At 39.3% G+C, this 26,010-nt stretch overlaps 1 protein-coding gene across 8 annotated transcripts in view; it reads right to left on the bottom strand.

Annotated features, from left to right (window-relative positions):
• Positions 1-26,010, bottom strand: part of PIP4K2A (phosphatidylinositol-5-phosphate 4-kinase type 2 alpha) — a 194,382-nt gene that overhangs the window by 3,725 nt on the left and 164,647 nt on the right. For all 8 annotated transcript variants that reach the window (XM_039523547.1, XM_039523540.1, XM_039523541.1 and 5 more), the window contains 3 exons: positions 7,490-7,603; positions 2,490-2,733; positions 1,287-1,390 (listed from right to left, as the gene is read on the bottom strand). In XM_039523547.1, coding sequence (XP_039379481.1) covers positions 1,287-1,390; positions 2,490-2,733; positions 7,490-7,603 — 462 coding nt within the window. The remainder of the gene's footprint in view (positions 1-1,286; positions 1,391-2,489; positions 2,734-7,489; positions 7,604-26,010) is intronic.

Genomic DNA, 26,010 nt, shown 5'->3' with positions numbered 1-26,010 from the left:
GGTTGTAGCCCACGAAAGCTTATGCTCAAATACATTTGTTAGTTTCTAAGGTGCCACAAGTTCTCCTGTTCTTTTTGCGGATACAGACTAACATGGCTGCTACTCTGAAACCTGTCATCCTTCACAGGTATTTGTCCAACCTGTTTTTAAAAACTTCCAGTGGTGGGGATTCCACAACCTCCCTTGAAAGCTTATTCCAGAGCTTAACTACCTTTATAGTCAAATAGTGATAGTCATATTGCCTTATCTGTATTTACAACACATATCCTTCAGACAAGGGATTTTAAGGTAGTAAAGCGATACATTTGAGTTTTTATGCTTTTTCCCCCCCCAAATTGTATTTTACTAAAAGGATACTTTGTATCCTTACAAAGTAAACCATATTATACAATTTGGAGTAAACTCTCAGCAGATTGGGCCAACAAATGCACAACATAGTCATTATGTTCTTTATCATGCAATCTAATCCATAAGTGACTTCTGTGGGGCTGCATATGAGCATAAGGGTCTGCCATACAGATCTGTTTGCAGGATCAAGGCCAAAATGAAGACTTCTGCACACAGAGTTCTCTTTATATTTAAACATTTTTAAAAAGAGATGAATAACTTCTAGATAAAACCACTGCTCAAATCACTGAAATATTAAAGGGTTAGGCTCTCTTTTGGCAAAGATGTGCCTTCCACTATGGATCATTTGCAATAGTAAGAGGCTATTCAGCTCCTGAGATTTGCTCTTTAACTTGGTTACAAAGTTTTAAGTGTTGGCTATTTGGAAAAATAATTCAGTACACTATAAATTATGTATTTATCTGCATCTGGCATTGTATTTTTAAGATTCTTTCCTAATATAATCACAGGGTGAAAAAGAGTTTTCACTTTGTGGGACTTTGAGAGGACACTCTAGCCTACAACCAAAGCCACTGTGATAAATACTTGCCACATTCTGCAATGGATATATTCAGGTGTTTATTGCTATAAACCCAATTTTAAAAAGTCTCACAAAACCTAGAAATGATATAATGATGCAGCATATATTATAGTGTTCACCAATAATGAACACTGCTTGTGAGGGTAGGAAAGCATTTTCACTTTTAATATTTAACTTGTAACAATCACTTTCTAGTTTTGTATCACAATTATTTAAATATTTAATTAACAAAATTAAAAAGAAAACTTGACTTATTTTGCATCCTTCCATAAATCCCCAAAACTATGCCACAGCAGGGCATTCAATAGCAAATATTCAGAAGCAGCAATGGAATTAGAGAAAACAAACAGATACTTACACCATGTTTAACAGTTTTTGCAGCATGGGCAGCTTTCTTTTTTGCATCATAATGAGTAAGAATGTCAATAATGGCCATAAAGTATACCTCCTTCCTAGGTGCATCTGCAGAATGACAAACGTATTGCAGTCAGAATGACTTTACAAGCGTTTTAATCAAGATTCCTTCTTTTGACATGTGACTAAAATGAAGTCAATCTTCAGGAAAGGGAGAGGCTGAATTTAGTCAGAGCTTTAGGTGTTTAAACAGTTTAAGCTCAGCCCCCCCTCCCTTTTTTTTTAATATAGTTTAGCTGCATTCATACATATGAAATAAAAGATAATGCAAAATGCAACATTAGAAGACATAAGTCAATATTCCTTGTTAAAACCAACATGTATTTTCATTTCATCCACAATTATTTCTGGGATATAAATATAGAAAAATGGCCAAACACATACAGCATATATTTTGTAGACAGTGCTTGTGTTTCAACAATTAAGATCACATTTCATTTATGAATGGTAGAAAAATGGATTTACCAATAAGTTTACAAAGCAGGGCCTTGATGGAAAGCAGATACTTTGTCTGCCTTGAACAATCCATGGTAACTTTAAATAGAAAGCATTCCTGCTCAGTGGTATGGACTACCTTAAAGCTCACTTGTTTTTTATGCAAAACAGCCTTCCATATAAGATTTTCTTATTAGTATTAAAAAACTGGGCTCAAAGTCTACAAATATTTTTAGAAGTAATAAAGTCTTTGAGATATAGGTCAAAGCAGTGATTTGCTCCTTTTTCTGAACCACTGCTAACAGTATTGGCTTATCTACCTGCGTAAAAACCAGTTATGTACAGCAAATAGATTTCCACCCAATAAAGGAGCTTTTCTCCTGGATTCTAAGAATCCCTGTATCTCCACACAGGATGCAACACTGTAAACAGCTGTGCAAGTACATTAGCTGCTTGGGCTGTAGGTAAACTGTTTTACTGTGTTTCCAAACATTACAATAGCCAAGAAATAAATTATATTAAGTATCAAAGCCAAGCAATATAGGTGCCTTCAACTTTCTGTTGCACCAAAAATGAACTAATTTCCATTTCTACAGAATGGATTATATTGTGCAATATAATTTTGCCTTTATGTGGTTATGAAGGCTTTGAGTTTTTGATTCAAGAATAAAACCATCTCATACATAAAAATATTCATAGCAATACTGCTTACTTTCATGGCATTTTATTCCATAAACATCAATGGATGGATCAAATTCCCCTGGAGCCAAAGGCTGTGAGCTGTTCAGTGTATTTCCTGGACTGTCTGGAGGCGTTCCAATAGGGTGGGTCCCATCACTTTCCCCTTCATCTTCTCCATCATTTTCCTCACACTCTACCTCTTCCTGTTCAGCTCTCTCAACATCATGAATTCCAAGCAGCAAGCTGTAGTCCATGAGTTTTAACTGAGCAAGGAACTAGAAGGTGATAATAAGCAATATCAGTATCACAGTGAAATCTTAGATCTGACTGTGAACATAGGAAAGTATGTAAAAATGAATGTCTACAAAGAAGAGCAAATATCTCTAAGAGAGGGTGGCTGGGATGGGGGCTAAGACTGGATTTAAAATAAGGGATATCTTCAGGACTGTTGTGCCAAGTACAGAGGGGACAACCTGAAGTGTGGGAAGAGGCAGTGGGAGTAGACGAAAATGTCCATTTTAAATCAGGATGGATAAAAATCAATGATTTAAAAAAAAAATCAGATTTTTTTGATAAAATGCTTTTTGAGGAAAAAACTTATCTAAAGATAGTTTTAATTAAGATACATTATAGCTCAAAGGTATCTCATCATGGGATAGGGATTAAAAATTCTAATTCTATAGTATGAGACAATATATTCATGTAATGTTTAGGTAAGTTTTGTAAATGAGTTCCAATAGTTCATGGATTAGGGACCCAATCTTATGGAGTTCCAGAGGCTTCTGTATACATTTTTTAGGTTAATCTTTCTATCTACCCAATGGGACTCAGTGCTCAGTCTAGAAGACAAAACCAAAGATGCTTAGTTTTGCAGTTCCCAAACTGTGGATTTGTCTCTCCAGAGGTAACATGCTTGTTAACAGCAAAAATGTTTTCAAATAAATAAATAAATACATAGAGGTGAGAAATAACAGACCTCACCTCTAGTGTCTCTCTGCAAATTTGTGTACAAAAGTCAATCCCTTACCTCTCTCTAAAAGTGCAAAGTGTCAAAAAGTTCAATGAATAGAAGATTGTTGGGGGCGGAATAGATCTGGACAACGAGAAGAAGTCTGGAGATAAATGTGAGACGCGAGGGACATATGCTTGTTTTGTTAAAATATTATATGTTTGATGTTGAAGAAAAATATCCAGAATAGTTAATGTTGTTGTTTTAGTTAAATAAAACAATTTAAATGTCTGTCTGGTGATGTTCTCCTAATACAGCATGGCAAGAAAATCCTCCAAATATTAATGATTAGCCTGTTGAATTGGAGATAGTTCACCTCCCAGTAACTTCGTAAATATCTGCTTCAATTACCTTTGGTAAATGAAATAATCAAATAATCATTCATTTTCTGATATAGCTGTAAAGCTAATCTGAAAAGTTTTCAAAATAAATCACTTAAAGATGTAGGTTTCATTTTAGAAGGTACACACTATACATCTATATCTGAGTTGTGAAGAGTGTGTGTTAAGGTTATAACAACCAACAAGAATTCACTTTTATGTAGAAATCCATGATTAAATCAAGTCTTCCTGACTAGTAATTTAAATAATAATTTAAATCATTAGTTAAATCAGTTTGATTTAAATCAAATCCACCGTTTTAAACGTATTTTATTATTTTGCTATCTGAAATTCACTATTACACTTTATAACATCATTAGCATTGGGAGCTCAAGGGACGTCAGGGACACAGATGCTGTAAATCAACACTAAGATGCATAAGCAGAGTTGTGCTGGGCAGCTTGCACAATGCCTTTATCATGCTTTTCTGTAGTCACTCTCATAAGCACCCTCAATTCACATACATAGCTAAATGTGGGTTAGATTTCTCTTCATCCCACTGCAGCGACAATCTTTTAAAAATATTTTAGATAACATTTGAGGCAAAATGTGTGTATTTATCTGGATGAAGAGGCTACCAATATGATACTGTAAAACATGAAATGTAACAGCCCAGAGGTCAAGCATAGCCTGCTGTACCACCCTGTTCTAGTAATAAAGTCTTCAGGAAAAAGAACACCTTTTCTTTCTTGTGAATGATCAGTCTCACTGTTAGCCAGTTATTTGTCTCTGCTGTCCAGAGTGCCACATAACACTATGTTATCAGCTATACTTTTGTTTCATAGGATAGTTCATTAAGGACAGACCACAACATTCCTTTCCCTTTGGGACTGCAGGCTCAATTCAAGAGTCACACAGAGAGAAATGTGTTAAATGTTGTGCCCACTGAAAGTGGACAATGTAGCTTTTGGACCCACTGTTTGCTAAGTTCTACATAGCGTAGGACTAGAACCAGGTCACATTCTCTTCATGACCACTGGCCTGAGTGTCTCACAATTTAAATGAAACATTAGCATACTAGTTTTTGTATTTTTCAGTAGAGATGGAGGAGGAGAGGCATACGTCACATGGAAGAGGAAGTCAACAGTGGAAGGCAAGGTGAAAAAAATGGGTTTGAGGAAAGAACTGAAGGAGAATGAAGACACCTGCCAGACAGGAAGATATGAGGGTATCTCGGTAGAGGCAGACCCACCATGACTCCAGCTCCCTCTCAACTGCCTGCAGCCTGAGACGGTGCATCACAGCATCTGTTAGCTGACCCATGCAACTTGCTACACCTCACTTTCTTGTACCCTTTTTCTTTTAGTTCGTTCTTAGTTATTTTTTCTTTTATTAGCAGGAGTTCATGCTTTGAGCAAGTTTTCTGCTCTTTCCTTGTTTGCCCATTTTGGACTCCTGGTTTTTTTTTCCCCCCAGGCCACATTCCTGGCCTCAAGTGCAGGTTATGCCCTATATCCTGGGCTTCAATCCTTGCCAGACCTGCCACAGGTCTTTTCCCCTCAGCCACAGACATTCAAGCTGCCTCTGCTGTTTGGGAGAAAGCCATATTCCCTCTAAATGTAAAATCTGTTTAGGATTTAAAAACAGATCTGAAAAATTGAGGGAAGACAGACTTGAACTCCTACTCATGGAGCACTCTCTGAGCTCCACAGGGTCCAAGTCTCTTCCCGGTACATTGGTTCCATCAACTACCTCTGCTTCTGCAGTGAGCAAAGATCCTGGAGGCTCAGGGATACTCCCCAGACCTTCCAAGAAGAAAATACCTTCTTCTCTGAAACAAGAAAAGGGGAAAGACACCTCCTTGAACTGGATCTCAGGAGACCACGTCCCAATATGGAGCTGAGGCTCCCATCCCTCTGGTACTGTGACCACGGTACCCGACTAAGACGACCTCATCATGTACCAAGAAGCCATCTAGCACGGCACTGACATCGGCACCTGACTTAGTGCCTCCAAAAGCCAGAACCCAAGGCAAAGTCCTTATTGGTACCAACTTCCATAGCCAGAAGCAAAAAACAGCAATCTCCGGGACCACCTAATATTTTACTGCATCCAGGCACCTATCTCATGAGAACCTCCTAATCCTCAAAGAGACCAAATCACCATTATGAAGAGGTAATGAGAGGTACTCCCTACCGATACTGACCCAACCTCATGAAACCTACTTATCCTCCATCCATTTCTTCAACAGCGACTCACCCTTCAGTACCGACAGTCCCCCTGCAGACTTTTTGAGGACTCCAAGAGATACTTTCATCTGTTACTGTAATGACTTTCTCCAGCATGGCTTCACCAGTCTCCCTTTCTAACCTCAGTACCACTCAACTGTGGGTCTCTTCCCAGGGCTAGGTACTGACCTAACCACCAATATATACTCACCTCTGCCCCAAGGGTATAGGGGATGACACCTCATCTAATTCAGAAGTGTCTTTACTTGGTTACTCAGAATGTGAGTAAGACTGACCTTCTAAAGTCTGCCTTCATATTTAAAACATAGTAAATGAAAGCTATGTAGCAGACCACACTCGATCCATATTTTGGAGATAAAACAGCTACTGTATTCATTGCATTTCGTTACATCTTGTGTGCAGCCTATTTTCTGTAAAAAATTTAGTCAGCAAAAATGTTACATGCTTAAAGAAAGGCTCAAGAATTTAAGTCTAAAATTTGACCTATCCTAAAGATGCTAAAGATTGGAGGACAAATCATTTGGATTAATATATTTTATATACACATGTGAATATATGAATGTGTATGAATTATATCAAAATCTATCACCCCACTGATGAGAAATTAACCCCAAGACCATTCTGTAAATGTTACACACACGATGTTCTGTGGTGCTTTGCAACAGCTTTTAACTGATAAACACAAATCCCAGAGCTGTGCTAATATCAATGTCAATGTTCAAAAAAAATTCAATATAAAAAGCTGAAGACCCTGTAAGCCTGAGTTATCAGTTCTATTCTAAAGATGGGGAAATACTGCTTAAATTTGCTGGATAGATAGCTATGATAAAATTATTTTACTCTGAGAGCCAAATCAGCATTTTAAGAATTAGTATTAAAAATAGCACAAACCAATATTTTTGTATTGAATGTTGACTATGTGTTCAATATAGCAGAAGCATACAATATTAGAATAATGAGAGGAAGTGTATACAAATACCTAAGGCACTCCTACTACTGTAATTTGGATGGTATAAAACTAGATGATAGACAGGTAAATTGAATAGCGGATGGAATAAGCACAGAAATGGGAGTTGGGAGACCTGCGTTCTCTGCCGCTGATTCAATGTATGGCCTTGAGAAAGCCACAACTTCTCTGTGCCTCAAGTTTCCCCACCTGTAAAATATAACTAACAATACTTAGCTCACTCCATGTGGTATTATGCCTGTAAAGCATTTCAAGTACAATACATCAGGACATGGGCAATGTATGACAACCATCTATGGTAGATGGGATCTTTATTAAGTGATTGCTCCTGAAAGCTTAGAGTGTGTTTAATTTAAAGAGGTCTGTGCTAAGTTTATTTTTACCCAATACATTTATGAACTACAAATGTTTTTTGCACAGCTGCACATTTGACTTGTTGCACAGTGTGGTATAATTATATAAAAATCAAGCAGATTACATTCTTACCTCCACATCCTTTTTGAGCTTTTCAAGAAACACCTTTTTGTTGTTTTCATCAATATAAATCTTTTGGCCATCGTTAATAAAATCATTGTCTTTGAATGTTGGCAGCTCTTTGGCCTAAAACAAATGCAAAACCCAAAAACAATTAATAGGAACTAGAACACAAATATGAGTACATTGAAACTGCTTCTTCAATCTGGATCCATAGAAAAAGGTTGTGCTCAGGTCACAGCAGGACTGAATATATACCGCACCCCAAATACAAGATGTCACTAATGACCAAAAGAGGGCACTAGTGTGCTATGACAACTGAAAACACTAACACATCAAATGCAGATACGTAAAGCTTCATTCAGTGTAATCAAATACACCTGCACCATATATTCACTTGTTCACAAATTTAACAGAATTCTAATTTGCTTTCACAGTTCACCAATGTTGTAAAAAAGTCTGCTAATTACAGAACTCACTCTCAGTAGATTTAAGTATGAAGGAACTATTATTATCCACCCAGTGGACAGCTTCAATGAAAGAGGGAGCCCCACATCAAAATTCCCATACCCAAGTGGTTAGAGCACTCTCCTGAGAGGTGTGGGAGACCCCTGTTCAAAACCTCTCTCCCCCTTCAGGCAGAGGGGGGAACTGAACTCAAGTGTCCCACATCCCACGTGAGTGCAATAACTAGTCTAAATATCAGAAGGTGGGAAGTGGCAACAGCAGCACCACCTCCTTCTCTGGTCACATTTTGAATCTAGCAGGTAGCCCCTGAGCATCCCTAGTTGATTGGGCACCATGGACACTCTTCTGCTTATCTTTCTCCAGTTGTGGTCTGCCCTGGTGCTTAGGCAGGAGGTAGCTGTTTGGACAGTAGAGTGAGGCAGCAATGTGCATGCCCAGAGGCAGAAGCTTAGACACCAAGAAAACTTTTACTGAGAAAATATAGGCACTGAGTGATTTTAGGTATCTATAGGGTTAGGCGTCAGCCTAGCATGAGTTTTGTGGATTGCACTGGTGCCTAAAACAATGACTTAGGCACCTAAGTCTGGGATTTAGGTTCCTAAGCACCTTTGTGGATCTGAGCCTTTGTGACTAACTTCAATAGAGCCAAGATTTCAACCCCAGTCTGCAAGTCTTTCTACTGAGAGTAAATAAGGGGGAGGGACACCCCCCAATACCTAAAAAGCAAACAGAACTCCCCCCATAGTTAACAACAGCCTACTGGAATGTTTCCTGTAGCTTCAGGAAAAACATGCCAACACATTGTTTATAAACCTTATTGAATATAGTACTTTCCAATGTACCACTTCATTTTGTTCTTCATAAACCCAAGAAGGAAAAAGTAACCTAGAGGTTCTTTTCCTCTATTTCCCCCTCCCACCGATACACAAAAAGCAAAGGATTCAAAGTGACACTGTCATAGCAGACAGGCCCCAAAATTTAATTCACACAAATATTTTTATATCTCCCTCTAATATTGAAAAACTCTTGCGTCCAAACAAAAGAGGGGTTGGGATGCTTTAATTCCACAATAGCAACAAACTCCTTTCCTTGGGTTTGTTCTTGTGGATTGTGCGTTATTCACCCTGATGTGAATAACATAGCTGCCCTTGTTCAGAAAATGACTCCCCCTCTCTGCATACCAAGAGAATATTTAAAAAAAAACCCTGAAGATTTTTAAATAGAGATAGGTCCAAACTGAACCCAGAGATCCCAACAACCGTGAACTTTGGGAAAGTTGAGCTTTGAACTTGGCAGCTTTTGGATACATTACTTTCTGCCTTGTTAAAATGTCCTATAACTTTGTTCTTAGAGTCCCATTTTGTTAAAACAAAAAACATTTGAGAAGGAATTATAGGTTCCCATCCATCCATACCAGATTTCAGAGAAGAAAAATCCAGTCTGAAGCACTCTGGTGTTTAACCCAAAGGTGCTAGGGTAGTATCTGGAAGGTTTCTTAGAAGAAAATAGTGAGTTGCTATTTACTATAATGTGACAGCATACATCAATTATCTCCCTGGCCAGCTTGGATAAGTAGTTTGGGATAGAAAAGAAGAGGAAAAAGCAGATAAAATATTCAGGACTAGCAGCTGTAAAGCTTATTACTCTCCATCTAGGAAATTCTCACATAACTCTGTAGGCTGACTTGGCAGATGAGGATGGAGGGACGCTGCCAAAGCCAGAAGGATCCAGTGAGTGGGATGTTTAAGACTGGAGGAAGGAGACTGATATGGAATTAGATGAAAACTTGAGACAAAGCAATGAAAAAATAAAAGCCACCAAACTCCCTTTCCTTCCAGCACAGAAGTCACTATAATCCTGATTTTAGAATATTGTTATATTTAAAAAAAGTCATAGCTAATTTAGAATGACACTTTTAACAAACAGGGACTATTAACACATTAAACAAATGATAGGGAAGCAGAGGAAGGATGGTCTTACGGTTAAGACACCAAGCTCAGTACTGTGCTGCGCCACAGACTTCCTGAATGACACTGGGGGAGTCATTTAGGCCTTGTCTTGATGGGTTAAAAAGGGCGCATCTTTCACTCAAGTTAGCTTACCATGACAGACAAGCCCTCATAATGCTTATTAAAATACAGGCTAAAACATCTGAAGGCATATTAGCGATCCATGTAGTAGCCTAGGCATCCCTCCCCCTACTACAACACTGACAATTCAATCACGTTTAAAGACATATTGGCAAACACACATGAGAAACATAGCCTTTTAGCCTTCAGTACAAGGCCTTAGGGGGAGATTTTCAAAGGCACATCAGGAGTTGGACTCTTTCCTGCACTGAGACTTTCAGTGGGAGTTGGGTGTCTAACTTCCCTTTGTGCCTTCCAATGTCTCTCCTTAACCAGTCTGTGCCTTAATTCCCATCTTTAAACCTGGGATGATAACACTTCCCTACCTTAAAGGGCTGCTGTGAAAATCATTAATGCTTGTGAAGCACTGAGATGCTATGGTGATGGAAGCTATATAAATACCTAAATTCACAGATTAAATACCAAGTAACACTATAAATGAGATATTTAAAATATAAGCAAAAAAACCCCAAAAAACTCCAAGCCCTAATAATGGCTAGGAAGAGGAATAGCTGAGCACAATCTATAGGCATTTAAAATAAACCTGGAACAAACATACTACATGCCAGTTGTCACACTGACCATGCATGCTGTTTCTCTTGCCTGCACACTAAATTTCCTGTTCTTGGTATTTTTAAACCATAAACTTTTTTAGCTAGGCCATGTCTTCCTATATGGTTGTACAGAACTTGGCAAGATGGGGTACTGCTGTAATACAAAATTAGTATTAACAACCATTAGTTACTGGATTAATGTCCATAAAAGTGATGAGCATTAGAGATTTAGGAACTTAAACAAAACAGATTAATTACTGGAATGGGGTTTTAACCGTTATTTAAAAACCTATACTGTATGAAGAGATAGGCAAAGATTTGGGGCTATGTATGTTCTACCAATGCACAAGGGAAATTGAAGTGGGTACCAGTAAGCATGGGAAAATGCACCTCCTTTCATGTGAGCATTTAAAACTCCATTCACGTGAAAAATTGCAGAGACTTTGCTTTCGTGAAATAATTGACAATTTTTGATGAAGTCTCAAATATTTCCAGTGAAGAAAAACCCTTGGTAGAGAAGGAATCACGGATACTGTAATTCATTGTAATGAACATTTACTATCATTAAAGAACTAAATATTTGAAAAGCTGCACAGGAGACAAATACATAACTACTCCTACTTAATTAATAATAGATTTTCACTCTGAGACTTTGCTCTCATTTTAATCCTCTGTTTAAGAATGCAAGAAGAGCATAGTGGATTTTACAAATAAAAGTATGTGTTTCTAAAAGGCACATACTCATCCTTTCCACAATTCAAGTTGAATTGCTTAAGCTTTCATTACATTTTCAGCAGAAACCTAAGGTTTTATCATGAGTTGGTCATTGTGGTACAGAGGTTCTCAGTGCAAAGGATAAAACACTAAAAAGCTTTTCCTGGCTAATCTTCACCTTTTCAGGTATATTAATTAAGTAGGTAAATTGTTTAGAAATTAGGGCTACCAAATGATTTAAAAACATTAATTGCAATTAATCATGAGATTAAAAAAAAGTCATGCTTAATCGCAGTTTTAATCACACTGTTAAACAATAATAGAATACCATTTATTTAAATATTTTGGATGTTTTCTACATTTTTATACGTATTGATTTCAATTACAACACAGAGTACAAAATGTACAGTGCTCACTTTATTATTTTTTATTACAAATATTTGTACCATAAAAAAGATAAATAAAAGAAATAGTATTTTTCAATTCACCTCATTCAAGTATTGTAGTACAAGCCCTTTATCGTGAAAGTGCAACTTACAAATGTAGATTTTTTTTCATAACTACACTTAAAAATAAAATAATGTAAAACTTTGGAGCCTACAGGTCCACCCAGTCCTACTTCTTGTTCAGCCAATTGGTAAGACACACAAGTTTGTTTTCTTGTTGCCCACTTCTTATTTACAATGTCACTTGAAAGTAAGAACAGGCATTCACACATGGCACTGTTCTAGCCAGTGTTTCAAGGTATTTACATGCCAGATATGCTAAGAACATAACATAAGAACGGCCATACTGGGTCAGACCAAAGGTCCATCCAGCCCAGTAGCCTGTCTACTGACAGTGGCCAATACCAAGTGCCCCAGAGGGAGTGAACCTAACAGGTAATGATCAAGTGACCTCTCTTCTGTCATCGATCTCCACCCTCTGACAAACAGAGACTAGGGACACCATTCCTTACCCATCCTGGCTAATAGCCATTTATGGACTTACCTTCCATGAATTTATCTAGTTCTCTTTTAAACCCTGTTATAGTCTTAGCCTTCACAACCTCCTCAGGCAAGGAGTTCCACGGGTTGACTGTGTGCTATGTGAAGAAGAACTTCCTTTTATTTGTTTTAAACCTGCAGTCCATTAATTTCATTTGGTGGCCCCTAGTTCTTATATTATGCGAACAAGTAAATAACTTTTCCTTATTCAAACATTAGTATGCCCCTTCATGCTTTGACCACCATTCCAGAGAATGTTTCCATGTTGATAATGATCCAAAGCAGTGAGGACTGACAGACGTTCATTTTCATCATCCGAGTCAGAGGCCACAGACAGAAGGTTGATTTTCTTTTTTGGTGGTTCGTGTTCTGAAATTTCAGAATCGTAGTGTTGCTCTTAAGACTTCTGGCAGAATGTTCCACACCTTGTCCCTCTCAGATTCTGGAAGGCACTTCAGAGTCTTAAACCTTGGGTGTCGAGTGCTGTAGCTATTTTTAGAAATCTCATATTGGTACCTTCGTGTTTTGTCAAATCTGCAGTGAAAGTGTTCTTAAATTGAACATGTGCTGGATCATCACCCGAGACTACTATAACATGAAATATATGGCAGGAGGTGGGTAAAACCACAGAGCAGGAGACATACAATTCTCCCCCAAGGAGTTCAGTCACAAATTTAATTAACGCACACTATTATTTTACCCCAGCATTCAGTCATCCTGTGCCAATCATTCTTTCATTATTTATCTACAGCTTCAAAGAGAGACTGAGTAAGCCCTACATCAGAACTTTCCATAGCTCAGTGCATAGAGCATTCACCTGAGAGGTGTGGTAGACCCCTGTTCATATCCCCCCGCCCCCCCCGGTCTCCCATATCCCAAGTGACCACTCTAACGAGTGAGATAAATGTTATAAGATAGCTGCTGTTGCCATTGCCACTGCCACCACCTCACCTCCTCTAGTGGACAAATTCTGAATGGGATCCAATCCGGCAGGTGGTCTCTCGACACACCTACCAGTTCAGTGCCTGCATATGAGATAGGCATTTGTCTGCCTACTTTCTCTCAGTTTGCGAATCACTCTCAGACTTAGGCAGGAGATAGATGTCTGCATGCCTAGAGTGAGGCAGCACAACTGAGGTGCTGAGGGAACTTTTACTCCGAGAATATAGGCACCGAATGAGCGTAGGCACTTTACAGAGTTCAGCAGGAATTGTATGGATCACAGTGGAGCCTAAACTCAGGATTTAGGCGCCTAAGTACCTTTGTGGTTTGGGGCCACAATGCCTAATCTATAGTGTGACATTCTGAAAAATTAAAATGCATAGACAACATGTGAAATGTTAATTTATTCTGGTTTTATATTAAACATAATTAATGTTCCTGGTCCACTTCTCATTGAAAGCTCATTAAATTTGCTGAAAGTACAGAACAAAATGTAAAAAGTGGATTTTGCCCACTAACGAAACTTACCCAGATCTTTAATAAAAATCATTGTGTACTGAGTAATAAAACAACTGTACAATTATTAAAATGACAGGTTAATTCAATGTCACTTTTACTTTTTATGCAACATAAATCATGTGATTTTATAATATGCTTTCACAGTATCAATTTTAAAATACATCAGGACCTTTTATAATATCCAGGTCAAGCTCAAGAGAAATGACTTTGCTGACCACATAATGTATCAGATTCCTATTAAGAATGAAACTAGCAAATATGCAGGAAGTTTAATCTATAGTACTTAAGATAATAGATTTTAATTAAAACCTATTAATTCAGATATTAGATGATATCCCAAGATGCAAACATGTTTAGGTCTTAGAGGGCTTGATCCTGCCAAGTGATGTACATCCACAATTCCAATCAAAGGAACCAGGAACTGTAGGTGCTCTGTACTTTGCAGGATAGGGCCAAAGTGCATTTCTACTGGGAAGCATGATTATTTAAAAATGGAATTGTGGAAACAGAGCTAAGCTGAATTTTTCATTCTCTTGCATCACCGCCAATAATGAGAGCTCTGTAGGCCAAAATAGGACCTGAATTGCTACCCCATTTTCTTCAAATTATGGGCTCGGTGGCACAAGTCTAACATTGAAATACAGTAAGCAATTGTGCTTGTGATGAACACGAGGGAAAATAATCCAATTCACACTCTTTTTAGTTGTGTCAACTGTAATGCTAAGAGGTGGAAAATGTACTGAAATCTACATTTTGTCATTAAAGTTGACTCTAAATACACAAAGGAGAAGATCTACCAAAGAAGAAGGTGCTATTTTACATAATCATTTTTCAGACTTGAGCAATTTAAAAAAAAAAAAGTCAGTTACTTATGTGTATAATTTTGTGCTAATAACTGCAGTATTTTTCGTATGAAACAGAATTAGATAGTCAATGTTAGAACCTGGATAACTAGTGAGTCATTTTTATTGCAATTCCTGTCTAATTTCCTAAAAAGTATGTTTTCTGAATTTTAAAAAAAATCTGTGACTTGTGCCTCTTACCAACCCCAATGATTGAGATCATTTAATTGTTTCTATATAGCCTTGTTGCATTTAATCAGAGAAAAATATTACAATATTTCCATGGTACTTTCTGAATGAACAAGAGTTTGTACCTAGGTGCAACAGGCCAAAATGTACCCTCTCTTTATTGCTGTTAAGTGCGTTGTCTGACAAATTAGTGGTTGTCTTCCACTCCAGTGGGGGCTGGATTTCAATGTGCTGTATGCATATAGGGCCTCATGCTTCCCACACTTAGGCATGCGAGTAATTTTACTGACTTCATGGACTATTCAAATGAGTAAAGTTACTCACATGTCTAAATGTTTGCAGGATTGGGCCCATAGTTCATCAACTGCTTTGGTTTCCAAGCTGTTATAAAAATGCCTGTTATCAGAAGGTAGGCTCCATGCATCAGCTTCATTTGCACATAAATTTTCTTGTTCTATAAATTAATTATAAATGTTAAGTAACTTCAATCTTTTTGTTACTTTCGGCTGCTTTTCTAAACTGTGTTCACTAAGGACAGAAATTGTATCCTGAAAAAGAAATGCTGAGTATTAACTACAGATGTTCCCTGGGTTGCGCAAACCTGACTTACGGAAATCCATATTTATGGAAAAAGTTCCGAAAGCACTTTTTTTGGGCGTAATTGTCAGAGATACATTCCTGACTTACGCAAAACTGAACTTCCGCAAGGTGCTCTGGAACGGAATGCTTAAGTCGGGGAGCTTCTGTAAATATATTTTGAATAGTTTGGAGTGTCTTGGATGGGTTCTGCAGCTGGACAGGAGGGTCTGCACCAAACAATTATTATAGAGGAAAGGGGAATCATTTGGGCATTTGTCTGGGGGTTTTGCAGGCTATTAGTTGTTTCCACCAGCTGTGAACATGGAAGGCTGAATTTAAGATCTTGCTGTGTGGATTGCTCTGTCTAAGGGGAGGGCTTTAGCAGCTGGGACAGGGGATTTGTAATAGGAAGTTGCAGGCAGGTTAGGAAGTTGGGAGGCAGCGATGGGCACTGCAGAGATGAGTGCACTCCTTTTCAATACTCAGTGATGTTAATTCAGGATGAGTTCCAATGGTTAACATTATTTTGCTGCAAGTTGAATGTGCGGGACTGAACACAGAAGTGCCCCTGTTTTATCAATTTTTAACTGAGCTGGACACCTGGAATAAATTAAAAACCACACTTGAATCCTTCTGATTTAACTTGAGAATTATGTCTTCATTTGAGGTAACTATTAATTGGAAAGCAACCATGTCATAAGAAATTTCAAAATACAGTTTACCACAAACATACACTACATCAATTATAATTGTGTGACACATCAAAGAAATATTTTGGGGAGAGGCAGAAAAGACTATAAGCACCAATTTTAATGGAAAATGACTGCATGGGTGGAAGAGAAAACTTACTTTACAGTAACGGGAGGTTCTTCAATATGTGTAGTCCCTATCTATATTCTACTGTGCATATGCATGTGCTCCATGCACCCAGAGTTGGAGAATTCTACAAGCAGCATCTGTTGGTCCTCTCATGTGCCCTTGCCCTCCTTGTGTTTCTGACTGAGGGCATAAAGGTTGGAGAGGACCAAACACCTCTCCAGTTCCTTCTCTACCACAAATCCAGTAAAGATCTGAAGCAGAGGGGAAAGAGGGCAGGTAGTGGAATACAGGTAGGGACCATACGTCCCAAAGAACCTCCAGTTACTACAAGGTAAGTCACTTTTTCTTCTTCCAGTGCTGATCCCTGTGTGTATTCCAATATAGGTGACTGACAAGCAGTACTCAAGAAGGAGGACGGTGCAGGGATCCTGACAGAAGAGCCATTTGGAGGACCACTGTCCCAAAGAATGTGTCAGCAAAGGAGTTCTGCACCTGAGCATACTGTCTGCTGAACATGTGGCTGGAACTCCACATAGCTGCTCTGCAAATGTCAAGTACAGGCACTTTCTGAAGTGATGCCACTGCAGTTGCTTGTGCTCTTGTATACTCCTGGGGGGATTCTGCGTGACTGCGTGCTCACAGAACCCCGCAGAATTTCTGTGCTTCCCTGCAGGAAACAGCAGGGAAGTAAAGGGAAGCCATGTGTGGGGGGATGGGAGGGGCGACAATGGGTGCACAGTTTTGGGGGGGACTGCCTCCTCCAAACAGGGGTGAGGCATGGGGGGCACACGGGGTTACGTGCAACTGCCCTCCCTCATTTCTGCAAGCGCAGAGCTGCCCAGCTGAAGGAGGCTACCTCTTGACTCTGCTGACTCTGCAGCTGAATGCCGCCTCCTGGGTTCTAGTACCAGTTGCGCTCCCCTTCTGTGTGCTGTGAGCCTTCCTGGTTTCTGTGCAATAGGGGGTGGAATTGGGCAGAGAGAGGGGAATGTGGGGAGGGAGATAGAGAAGAAAAGGGGATAGGGGAATCGTGGGGGGGGGGGAAGCGGGAGCCCAGCATGAGGTGTCCCCTCAGCAGCAGCTGGGGTTCCCCCATTAAGCAGACCCATTAAACCCTCACTCTGACAAGCCCTACCCCCCCTACACCGGGACCCCTCTGATGAGCCCTACACCCCCAAACCCCCACTCCACTGATTCCCAGCCAGCTGCATGTGGACCCCCACTCCATCAAGCCCCATTCCTCCAGCACCGGATCCCCACTGAGTCGTCCCGAGCCCCAACCACCTTCACCTGGATCCCCTGCAGAGTCCCATTGCCCCTGCACCCAGAACCCCGCCCCCCAACGAGCCCCTGGGCAGTCAGATTTCCCACTGAGCTATCCACACCCAGCTTGCCCTACACAGAAACCTTTCAGCCCACACCTGGATCCCTCCACACTAAGCGCTTCCACACTTGGATCCTGCTGGGCTGAGCCTGCACACCCACACCTGATGCACCTGGCGCAGAGGGGCAGGGCTCCAGGGTGTTTTGGTGCAGGCCTGGCCCTTGCACTGTGTCAGGATCAGAAGCAGCCTCTTGGCCGAGTCCCTGTACCTGGAGAGGTGGGGGCTTCAGGGTGATCTCCCATCTCAATGCAGCCAGTGGCCTGCACTCCCGACAGCCATGCTGGAGCCACATTTATTTATTGACAAATAAAATTTGCAGTATTTTAAAATATTGTGTGCATAATTTTTAATTTTTTGGCACAAAATTATCTCAGGAGTATCTTGTAGAATAAGCCCTTACCTCATGAAGGGAAGAAAGATGTGACAACTGACAAGAGAGAAGGATACAGCCTGAGCTTCATTTAGAGGTAATCTGGGAGGATATAGTTTGATCTCGGACTCATTCTGCTATACCGAGAAACAGTCTATGTGATTTTCTGACTGGTATTGTCCTTTGCAGTTGGAAGGCAAGAGCACATTGTATGTCTGGGGAATTAAGTCTCAGTTTCAGAAAAACACAGGTAAGTGGACTAATTGGTTTATGGGAAATTCTGAAACTACCTTGGGGGTGAATTTTGAATGTAGTTGTGAAGAGACTGTCCTTATGGAATACAGTGTATGGCAGATCCTTCATTAGTGCTCTCAACTGACCTACCCTGCTGACTGAGGTGATGGCCACAAGGAATTCAACTTTCATTGACAGATGAGACAGGGTGCAGCTACTGGTTTGAAGGAACACTTAGTGAGTGCTGAAAGTACAAGGTTCAAGTCCAGCGAGGAGTAGGCTTCCTTCTTGGTGGGAAGGTTCTGATTAGGCCCTTCAAAAATCTGTCAGTCAATGGGCGAGTGAAAATTTAATAACCATCTGATGGTGGATGGTACGCACTGATTGCTGCCATGTGGACTCGTATAAAACTAAGAGAGTCACTTTGAGAGAAAAGACAACAGTGCAAAATAAGAGGAATATCTGCTGACTCAGGAGATGTACGTTTCTGCTGTACCCAAATGGATAAATGTTTCCACTTGGCTGAATAGCATTTCCTAGAAGACTCTTTTATGCTATTATTAAGAATGCTTTGTATGTCCTCAGAGCAGGAACCTTCTAGGGTTGATGTCCATCCAAAAACCAAGCCAGAAGTGTTTTGGGGCTGGGAGGCTCGATCCTGCTCTTCTCCTGGGTCAAGATAATTGGGAAAGGACTGGGTGCTGATTGGGGGACAAGATGACATTTGTGAACCAAAATTGTCTGGGCATATTGGGGGCGATGAGGATGACTTGTGCCTTGTCATGATGAATTTTCCATAAGACCAGAGGCAGCAACAGTAAGGGAGGAAAGGCATTGCTCAGATGGTCTGATCAGGGGAGAAGGAGAGTATTGTCTTGAGAGTATAGTCCCAGAGCTCCTCTTGAACAGTATATGTTACATTTCTTGTTCTTTTGGGAGGTGAACAGATCTCAGTTGGGGGTCCCACATTGAGTGAAGATGCTATTCACAACTGAATTGTGCAACTCCCACTTGTGATCGATGGTGAAATGCCTGCTAAGCGTGTCTGCCAATGCATTCTGAATTCCTGGAAAGTAAGCTGCTGACAAGGTGATTTGATTCCTAGTATACCAATTCCTCAGGGTGACTGCTTCTACACACAGAGGGATGGATCTCACCCCTCTCTGTTTGTTGATGTAAAAGACAGTTTTCATATAGTCTGACATTATAGGACATGGGGGAAAATCAGACAAATTGCAGAAAGGCATTGTGAGTTTCTCAGCGTACCCAAAGTTCCAGAACACGGATGTGTATCCTGGCCTCTTGGGGTGTCCAAGTGCTCTGTGCCATATGACTGTCAATGTGGGCTCCCCAGCCTAAGAGGTAGGCATCTGTAATTATCATCTTGTCCAGTGATGGGAATAGGAAGGGAATGTCCACATGTAACTGATGAGGATCCTACCACCATATTAAAGATGATGTTACTCAAGAAGGAACTGTCCCTATGGTATTCATGCTTTTTTGTTTGGTCAGTATGCTGTTTAGAGCCATGTCTGAAGGTAACAAAGGTGGCATCTGGTGAAAGGGTAATGTAAGTGCATGAAGCCATGTGCCCCAGGAAGGAAAGACAAGTTCTGATTGGAGCTTGAGGGTTGCACATAACTTGGTCTATCAGGTAATTTTTTGTTGTGACTGAAACCCCCATATTCACCACTGTCATATAATTATGATATGTTTTGTACAAAGTATGCCTTGTGAGGTATCATTTTAGAAGTCTTGATCTGTTGAACATTAATATCCTCCAGGTACTGTCACTGTCTCATGCACCAGCCACACATCTTCTCTCCTTCAGTCCCTTCAGCACGAACAGGAGTTCAGATACTTATGCTACACCGGAAGACGTCCTCCCTCTTCCTGAGCCTCAGTTTCCCCAATCATCAGGACTTTCTCTCACTGTGGAGATTTTGACTCCCCACGGGATGTTACCTGTGATAGAAGCCTGGAGGTATGTGTGTCTCACCTAAGGAGCAGACACACAGCATGTCTGTCCAACATCAGCATCACCTCCAGCAGGAATGGCAACACTGGAAGCCCGGGGAAGCAGGCATACTGGAACTATGGTGGTTCAGACGTATGGATGAATGGTAACTATTTTAACAGGCAAAAACAGAAGTATAAAAAGAATTTTTTTCTAACAGAAAATAAACGGGGAAAGAAAGGGTAAGTAACCATAACTCATCTACTAAAACTATTCTAAGAAGAAGCTATTCTAAGCTCTTAGAAACTGTTTTTGCACTGCTTGGAGCTCTGTCTCAGGCCAAGGACAGCTGAGAAGGAATTGAGAGGGGTCAGGTCACATGTGCCAGACAGGCGCTGACAACAGCGCGAGACAGGGATAGTGCATGCACAACCCAGACAAGCACTGCTGCTGAAACTCTCTGATCGAAGGTGCAGGGGCACATTCACCTGAAGTGGAGCACCTACAGAGACACTCCTCAAAGAAGAACTATTAACTATGAAGAACTATATACAAAATGCATTAATGGCAATCTTTGAAATAGTTCAGATTCAAGGAAATCCAAGGAGAGCTACAGACACTGGAGGTTCCGATCCAAGCTCTGCAGCAATAAGAAGTAATTGGAAAGCTGGTCGGTTTCCTCCGCCCTTTATGCCCTCAGTTGGAAACAGAAGGAGGGCAAGGGCATATGCATGGACCAATGGACACTGCTTGCAAGAATGCTCTGACTCTGTGCATGGAGAACATACATAACCCACAGTGGAATACAGATAAGGAGCGGAACTCAAAGAACACCTGTTTCATTCCATTTTATATTAAATTTAATTTTTAAATCAATATGGACTTCAGTAATTTTACAGCCCTGGGGAAAAAATATCATAAAATTGCTGGATAGGGACTCTTTTTTCCTGAAAAAATGCTGCTAAAATTAATGAGAAAGATTCTTTCTGCACAGCCTGGCCCCTGGAAGCAGCTGTGGCAGTGTAAAAGGACTAGAGAATCCCTGGATCTGGTCAGGGGAGAATTCCCCTGGCACAAACACTGCAAAAGCAGGGCTCTCACAGGTGGGGCCAATGGTGGGAAAGATGGGGCTCCAATACATAGCACTACCAAGTTTTTGGGCAGCATTGCCAGCCATATGCAGTTTACTTTGGATTACCATAATGTAGGCAAGCCCCAAGAGCTGCCTAAATTATGCTGGGGCTACACTGGCCACCAGAAGATCCCAGAATAAGGCCACAAAAGGTATCCTAAAGTCACTTTAGTTCTGTCTTCCCCTGAGAGCGACTTCTGTGCTGTGACTCTTAGAGGTCCAGTACAAAATTACACCCTATATTAGAAAAACCCCCTGCTATATTCTAATTTGTGCTTTGAGTTGCAACAGTAACAAGAACTAAGGCTGTGGTCCTGTAAAGACTTATGCACTTGTTTAACTTTGCTGTGATTAGTCCCACTGAAGTCTCACAATGCATAAAGTCAAGTAGGTCCATAAGTCTTAGCTGGATCGGGCTTTAAGATTATTCATTTCTAATTCAAAGAATGAGTCATTAGAACATTTTACAGGTATTAGATTTAGTAAATCATATACTACATTCTAATTACTTTAGAATTTCTGAAGCCATGAGAAACCATTTAATTCCCTTGAATTTTCATCTTCACAATATTCTGGCGTTTTAAAAATAAACACTACCTCTTCTGTTGTATGAAAATGAAGGCATAGTTTTGGAGATTCTGCATATCCAGACTTACTTCAAATCTTTGCTCTATACATTCTCCTTCAACTATTTTTTATTTTTCTAAACAAATGACTGAATTCCAGTGGCATGGGTATGTAATTGTCATAATAGCGATTTCTAATTTTTCTTTTCCTTTTGTAAATTTTATAATCTAGATATAATTAATTTTTTTAAAGTCTTTTTTTACTTAAGAAAACAAACTCTTGATACTGAACTTGATTTTTCTTGCTATTTTGTCTCTTCATTTTGTGCATAGGTACACACACACACACACACAAAATCAGTGCTGTGCTTCCAGCATAAGTCTTTTAAAAAAACCTGTCTAAGCACAAAACTTTAAATAATTTGCTTTGTAAAGACATTTTACAGGGTAGTGTAATCTAGTTTTTGGAGTAGGGGAATGGGAGTCTGGACTCAATTCTAATTGTAACTTTGCCACTGCTTTACTGTGACACCTTGGGCAAATTACAACCTCACTGTGCCTCAATTTGGTATCCATCTATAAAATGAGTCTAAGACATACTTCAGAGGTATGTTGAGAGGCTTAATTAATGTCTGTAAAGCACTTTTAAATCCTCAGTTGAAATAAGTAATATTATTATGGAATTATCAAGACTTTGAATTGAAATAATGAAAAAAGTTGGTCATATTTTGGAACTTGATGAAGTCCCTTTAACTATTCATCTACTGACTGCAAAAGACAAAAATACCCTTCAATTAAAGAGTCGGAATAAGACTCTGTTGCTGAGCTATTGTGCTAAAATGATCTGATATTACAATCCCTCCTCTCTCATTTATAACTGTGGCCTCAGGAACCAGATAAAAGTAGTCAATTATAATATGTTGTAATTTAAAGGGTCCAAAAGAAATGCTGGAAAGCAGGTATGGAGGATATTTCTAGATGTAATAACTTACCATATATACTCATTCATAAGCCGAATATTGTTGGTAAAAAAGTGACGCACCAAAGAGCAGGGGTCAGCTTATAAACCGGTCTACACCAAAAATTGATTATTTTAAACTCTGTGGAATCATTGAATTGAATATCTAATACACTGTCATTTTGTTTATCTGAAGTGTCTGCAGGCATGATGCCCCTCAGAACGGCAAACCGCGGATACAAGGAGCTGAGGGGCTCCATGCCTGCAGATACTCCAAGTAAACAAAATGTCCTGACCCGCCAGTAGGCCGGGAGCCAAAGTTTTCCAACCCCTGAAATATAGGGTCAGGTTATGAAAGGCTCAAACAGTTTTTGCTATTTTTACCTATCCATTTTGGGCGGTCGCCTTATAAACGAACGGGCTAATGAATGAGTATATATGGGTAACTGTAATACCTAGATATTAATTCTCATGTAACCCTCAAATTGTGATAGGTAAAGTGTCCAACCTCAGAGAATTGCTTGTGCATGGGTGCCACGTACAATTCCCAAGAATCACCAAATCTTTTTTGTACTGAGTTAGAACTGCCAACAGTAATAATAGCTGAGAAATATCTACAACTGCCAACAGCAACATTTTTTTCCCCCAAAACCAGCATCAATGGAAAAGTTCTTAGGTTAAAGCAAACCCATAGTCATTTTAATTAGTACATTTATGCTTTCATGATCTAGTTACTGTTTTATGAGTAAAAGTATACATCAGTTCAAGCAGTGATACGGTGATTTTAGAAGATTAAGCATAAAAATGCATATTAACGTCTAGTTCTAATATTGTTTGAAGGTTGTCTAGCAAGAATGGAACATAGGATGTTTAAATAATCACTGCAACCTCCTTAGGAAAAACAGTCCAGTTCTGTTTTCTTTTTCTTCTCCAAATTCCCTGCTGAGCAGCTCACTTGCTGGCAGTGTGCTCAGACTGTCAGAAGGAAGTAGTACTACACTCAGCTATAATTACTAATTTAATGTCATACTGGAAGTGCAGCACAGCTGTGAAAAAGAGACCACCAGGGAGTTCCACATTATCCCTGTCTCACTTAGAGAGGGCAAAACTGTTCGAGGCATGAATAGGAAATGCCCTCTATTGAAAAAAGAAAGAATTAAGGAATAAAAAAGTAAGCAGCAGCTGTCAGAATCTGACAACTGTTGAAATGTACTGTTCTTTTAAAATTCAAGACATCTGTAAATGTATGTTATGATACCTGTTGCCATGTAAGTGATGATGTTATTGTTAAAATATCTCTCCTAATATAAATCACAAGAATTGTGTGTCAAGGTGAAATCTAAGGGATGGGATTGGATCACAAAATATTTAAAATGATAACTTCAGAGCTTATCATTAACACATCAGGAGATTAAACAGGTGTGACAAGTCAAATGAAAGAAAAATTGAGAATGGTGCAGAAAGCAATAAAGTTCTCAATAATTAGTCATTCCAGTTGGCCCCTCTTCCAGAAAAAAATAATTTTTGACTCTGGACGACTATTTTATAGTAGAAAATCAGAGAGAGAGATTGAATATGCTTTTCTTACTGATTTACTACTTTCCTGGTGCATTAAAGTTCTTGGCATAACAGATTACCTCTTACTTACAGGCATTGTAATTGCTGAAGAAAGATGTACAGAAAAAGATATTGCGCATCACCACCATTTTGGTCAACATTTTTGAACTAGGGTGTCTAAAATTTTGACTCCCTATTAAGCACCTAGCTCTCCTGATTTTCAGAGGTGCTGAACACGCCCAGTTCTGAATGATGTTGACCTAGAGTTCCCATTGAAATTGCACAAAATTATTTCAATGGGAGCTGTTAGTGCTCAGCAACTCTCAAAATCAAGCTCCTCATTTGAGTGCCTCAATGTGAATTTAGGAGCCTATCTTTAATCATCATTTGAAAATTCTGGCTTAGGTGACTTTCTAAAGGTCACAATCTGTAGCAAGACCTGACTTCTTAGCCCTAAGTCTTCACCACAAAAGCCTCTTCCCTCTCTCTAATACTTCCTTGTTGCTCAGATACAATATCTATGGATGGATTAAGAATACATTATTAATTGAGAGTCTTTCATTCCAAATGTAATTTCAGGGCTTTATTACTGCAGAAGGTGATTTTAATTAGCATCAGGATAAAACTTGGCAAATAAGTTACCACACCAGATAAGGTGTGAGATACTTTTATTTTTTGGTTGAATCAGTTAAGCAATTTCTTTAAAGATACTTAACAGGAGAGGGAGACATATTTGGTGATGTCAGAGGCTTCCATGAGAACTAACTACAATTTTTCAGACATTTTTACATTTTTCAAGAGTAGTTTGAGACTCTACTCCTAACGAAGATGCAACCTTTGAAAATGTGGATGTAAATTTAGTTTTTAACAAGTATCATTTTTAGTTAGCTCTCTTAAAGAAGCATCTGACATCACCAAACATTTGTTTCCTTCTCCACTCAGCATCATTAGAAATTTTTTTCTAACATACCTTCTATTTTGTGGCAAAACAGAAAATAAGTAATGTTGTGCATTGTTTACATTTTTCACTCATAAGTAACGTAGCCATCACAAACTCATGCCAATATAATCTTTATACTATACCCAGGCTTTGACCCTGCAGTAGGATCCACATAGGGGTTCACCCACATATAATCCAGATTCTACTACTCTACTTAAAGATATAAAACAAATATTGTGTGTAAAACACATTCAGAGATTTAAAAGATTGCACTTTAAATAGTAACCTTTAAATATGAATAAAATTACTTTGGGATAAAACACTGCAGGATGTTAATGCATGAAGCAGAAGATACTGTCATCTAGATACCACAGTGATTTGGATCCTATAAGAATCTATGGTAAAGATCGAAAGAAGATTGCAGTATACTCTCCTGGCCCTTCTAAACTGACCCAGCTCAGGCAGACTCTGGTGTTCATAGAAAAAAGAGTAATGTAAAATAAAATAAAAATGAAATTTTTCCATTGATCAGAACCGTTTGCAAAACAAACTTTTTTTTTTTAAATGGATCCAAGAAATGCTGTTCTTTCTGCGAAGCTTAGATTCTGCCTGAGCCCTGCCAATTATTTTTTTAAATGTACATAGAGTGCTAATCTGTCATTTTATTGGTGCATCACATTGCCTTTGAAGATG

This window comes from Mauremys reevesii, linkage group 2, assembly GCF_016161935.1.
Source record: "Mauremys reevesii isolate NIE-2019 linkage group 2, ASM1616193v1, whole genome shotgun sequence".
NCBI classification, from domain to species: Eukaryota; Metazoa; Chordata; order Testudines; family Geoemydidae; genus Mauremys; species Mauremys reevesii.
This window is presented reverse-complemented; position numbering and strand designations above follow the sequence as displayed.